This window comes from Lygodium microphyllum, chromosome 15 (assembly GCF_053477565.2).
Source record: "Lygodium microphyllum isolate KBCC chromosome 15, Lygodium_microphyllum_v1.1.10, whole genome shotgun sequence".
NCBI classification, from domain to species: Eukaryota; Viridiplantae; Streptophyta; class Polypodiopsida; order Schizaeales; family Lygodiaceae; genus Lygodium; species Lygodium microphyllum.
In genome coordinates, this window is record NC_141149.1 from 83,019,549 (window position 1) to 83,023,451 (window position 3,903).

The 3,903-nt window shown below is 40.3% G+C and overlaps 1 protein-coding gene across 2 annotated transcripts; it reads right to left on the reverse strand.

Moving 5' to 3' along the window:
* Window positions 1–1,848: 1,848 nt before the first annotated feature.
* LOC148024719 (uncharacterized) lies at window positions 1,849–2,830 on the reverse strand. 2 transcript variants are annotated; one of them, XM_087693743.1, is made up of 2 exons: window positions 2,450–2,830; window positions 1,849–2,165 (listed from the first exon to the last, which is right to left on the reverse strand). In XM_087693743.1, the coding sequence occupies exons 1-2, from the start codon at window positions 2,655–2,657 to the stop codon at window positions 2,047–2,049; spliced, it is 327 nt and encodes a 108-aa protein (XP_087549869.1). In that variant the 5' UTR covers window positions 2,658–2,830; the 3' UTR covers window positions 1,849–2,046. The 2 variants fall into 2 exon arrangements, with proteins under 2 accessions (XP_087549869.1, XP_087549870.1); XM_087693744.1 differs by having other exon boundaries at window positions 1,849–2,358; window positions 2,450–2,793.
* Window positions 2,831–3,903: the final 1,073 nt, after the last annotated feature.

A 3,903-nucleotide genomic window follows, 5' to 3' on the forward strand; every position in this document is an offset into this window, starting at 1 on the left:
TAATCTTATCATTTCTTTTATGGCATTGTAAGGGCAACCAATCATCATGTCTTATAAGAGTGGAGGTCTAGGATTGGAGTTGAGCGAGAGAGAGAGAGAGAGAGAGAGAGAGAGAGAGAGAGAGAGAGAGAGAGAGAACTACCCTTTTTTACTTTCTTAAAGAAGGATTGATGGTTGTATGGCTAGTCCACCACCAGACATCAAATGGGCTAATGCTTTACCATTCTAAACAAAAGATTAAGATCCCAGAACAAAGGTAGTGCAATGCCTAGTGAATTCATGGATTTCGTGATTAGAGAGCATCCAATGGCATGGAGTAAGAGATAAAAGGGGCAATCCTTCTTTGCTATAATGTCTCTAGACTTTCTTTAAGGTCTATGTTCCTTTTATCCCATTACAATCAATCCTAGAATCTTGAGAAGTATCCACTATAAAAGAGTCAAGAAATGGATCAATATTTGGAATTTCGATAGGCAAGGACTTTGGTTACTTTAATTTATACATAGTTTCCACTTAATGATAAAAAGTACACAAGCTATTAGGGGTTCTTATGAAGGTTATAACTGAATGGCCATCTTCAATCAAGGTTTTTAAACACCATGTAGCTATGTTTGATGTCTCTACTCAAAGGCGCCCTCTAGAAGAAAAATGAAAATTTAGAGATGGAACCTAGGAATATCAAAAAAAATAAATTCTTTCTAAATTCAAGAAGTGGAAGAATAGAGTTAGACTTGGAAAGCTACTCCATCAAAAAGGCTTGATTTGGTGCTTTGGACTTGATTTGGTGCTACTCCATCAAAAAGGCTTGATTCGGTGCTTTGGAATCAATAGATTCCACCATGAGAGATAGGGTGGGGAAGAGTATGAGTATTTCTCCTCCTCTTTTCAAAAAGAGGGATGAAAGAATAATGCACTTGTTTTGGGCATCTTACAAGATCAGATCTAATTCACACTTGGCATAAATAGATGAGGTGCGAATCCTTGGACAAGATAAACATGAAAAATGCTTTTCTTGGTGATGATAGCTCATGGACTCCCAACCCTTGGAATCTTACAGGGCTATTCTTACTATGTTCATGTACAGATTCAAGAACTCAAGAACTTCTAGGAATAGGCCCCTTTAAAAAGGTGGATGGATTTAGGTGGCCAACTTAGTGACAAGATTTAAGTAGCCTTTAAGGGTTCAAGAAAGTTAGCCCCAGTTTACAAGCTAGTATGTAGGTGGGCCTCTACAAGCTAGTATGTAGAAGGTGGGCCTCCTCTCCTCTGAGAAGTTCTTGTTTATTAGACTAATGTTTGTTTATTCAAAACTACTCTTATTGTTGTAAATAATACCTTGATATAATTTTTGCACTATTCAACAAAACATTATGTGAAAAAGTTGAGATATGTCTCCTATCTCCTAGCGCATACAAAAATCTATTACCACGTGGGCCACATAAGTCAATCTAGATGCGAATATACATGTTTCCATAATACAATCTGCAAACACCATTAGATATAGATATAGATCAATGGTTCTAAAGCCTACTAAGTCATTGACAATTTGATTAACTAGACTTCAGAAACTACCCTTGAGAGTCTACCACATGTAAAGTGCGTGGATTACTACTCAACACAAGATCCTAGTACTTCTTCAAACAATCAAGCCATAAAGGAAGAGCGTTGATACAATCAACAAAGATTCCAAGCTCGGATTTCACAATGAAACAACAGGGTGATGCAACATGAAGCAACACCAAGCTAAAGCCAAGTAAGTCTTCAGCCTTACCATACACTACCGCCATTCTTAGCAGGCATAAGATGAACAAAAGCTTCACTTTCCATAAGGACACAAAGAGAGGCATGAAATGAAAAATAAGTTGCAGATAATAGTATGCTATGTACAATACAAGTTACTGGCAGGGCATCAAAGGTACTGTCAAGAGCTAGAATTTGAAGGTTGCAGCACATGAATTGCCTTTGAGAACAAGGATATCTTCACAATTCTATCCCCAAAGAAGTTGAGGCATATCATGACAGCGAGCTTGTCCTCATCAAGTTCCTTCACACTTCTGGTGAACCCATAAACAGGGCTGTGAAGGGCTTTAAAGAACGAAAGAATTTTAGGTACAGTTCAGAAATAGGATCAAGTGCTTGTTTCTGTGAAAGCAGCATAGTCCAATCTGCATGTGAATCATATGGGGTTTGTTATTAAATGAGTTCGGGGATGACCTACAAAGGCTAATTATCAGTATCGACACCCTGTGATGCCCTCTCTTAAACAGTATCTGCTATTAAAAGCAGTGGCAATTGGGCGAGGTGATGCCGGCTGTTAGGGTTCTTTGCAAGCAGCATGTGAGCTTTCATCTTGATGATCTGAAGGGGGGAATACACAGTTAAACAAGAGGAAAAGGACGAGTCGAGCTGTGAGAGAGAGAGAGAGAGAGAGAGAGAGAGAGAAAGCTACCGAGGCCCAGGCAGCAGAGAATCGAGTCGATGAAGTACCAAAGGGAGCGTGGGCTGTGCGATTCCTCCTGTCGTTCTCGCTGGCGACTGCCGCTGCTGTTGCTGTTGCTGCTGCTGCTGCTGAGGAAACGGGCGATATGGGCGTCATGTCGCGAGATGCTATCCACGGTGAAAAAGGTGCGAATCGTAGCGGACGGCCACAGATGCATCCTCACAGTTGTTTTGTGCGAGGGCGCGAGAGAGAGAGACAGACAGACAGACAGACTTGTTTACAGAGAAGGATCCTTCAAGATATCCTCCTCCAAACGACTCTCCTCAATCTATATAAAAACTTCCAACCTATGTATACATATCCTTGCCCTTAGCTCTTTGACGTCCTCCCGACGGCTTCGGAACGGGCACTAGGTACGGTACTAGGTGTAATAAACTTCCAAACTATGCATACATATCCTTAAGCCTTAGCTCCTTGACGTGCTCCCATGGCTTTTGAACGGGCACTAGGTACTAGGTAGGCTAACTTTGAACAATCGATACTTGGGTGGCCTCAAAGGAACCCAATGCTAACCTCCATGTGGCCTCCATCTCTTGTTGGCCAACTCGTCGTACCTTACCCCACCCCTGATTGTATGAAGTTGTCGTTGTTCTCTACCTTCTTCTTCATGGTCTTTGACTTCCCTTGGTTTGTGCCTTTATCTCCTTCTTTCTTCTCTTACTAGAGATTAATCTCTTGTTTGTGTTAGTTCATGGATAGTCATGTCAATTCATGAATAGGCAGCAATAGTTTGGCATAGTCCAATAACATTCAACCAACATTTATGATGAACCGGCTAATTCCAACATGCAAACATAATGCACGTAGCAATGTTAAGGGAAAACCATCCTTCAATGTATTTTTTCCATACTGAATTTCCAAAAAAACGGTTGAAATCGAAGTTTTCACCAAGTTTTTATTTTAGGCATTCTAGTTATAAAATCTACTATTTTCCCCCCAAAACCATCCAAGGTTCAACCTCTTTTTTTTCATTCTCTCTCTCTCTCTCTCCCTTCTACATTTAATTTTCTAATTCGCATATGCATGTGCTCCCACATCACGACACTCTAGCATGGTATCAATTGTAGTTAGATGCTGCAAAGGTCGACAAACTCAAAGAAGGCATTTGAATTGTGAAAGGAGCAACATTTTAGCATACAAGCATAGGCAAGAGGGCTATGCATCCTACTACTACTAGAAAAAGCTAGAGATCATGTCAAGAAAAGGAGAAGTGTTGTGTTTTTTTATTAAGAGGTCAACCTAAAGGCTATATTTTGTTAGGAGGCAACTTGTGGACTTGATTTTTCAAAGATTTCTAGAGAAAACCTGCATTTTTAGCAATCAAAGGTAAACTTTGAGCCTTCATTGCATCAAATGATGGAGAAGACCTAATGATAGAGTAGAGGAAGACCTACTCACCAATA

Coding starts and splice junctions, on each gene's coding strand:
- LOC148024719 (XM_087693743.1), bottom strand. CDS start 2,657: ATGCATCTGTGGCCGTCCGCTACGATTCGCACCTTTTTCACCGTGGAT. Junction 2,166..2,449: donor TCTCTGCTGCCTGGGCCTCG/GTAGCTTTCTCT, acceptor ATTCACATGCAG/ATTGGACTATGCTGCTTTCA.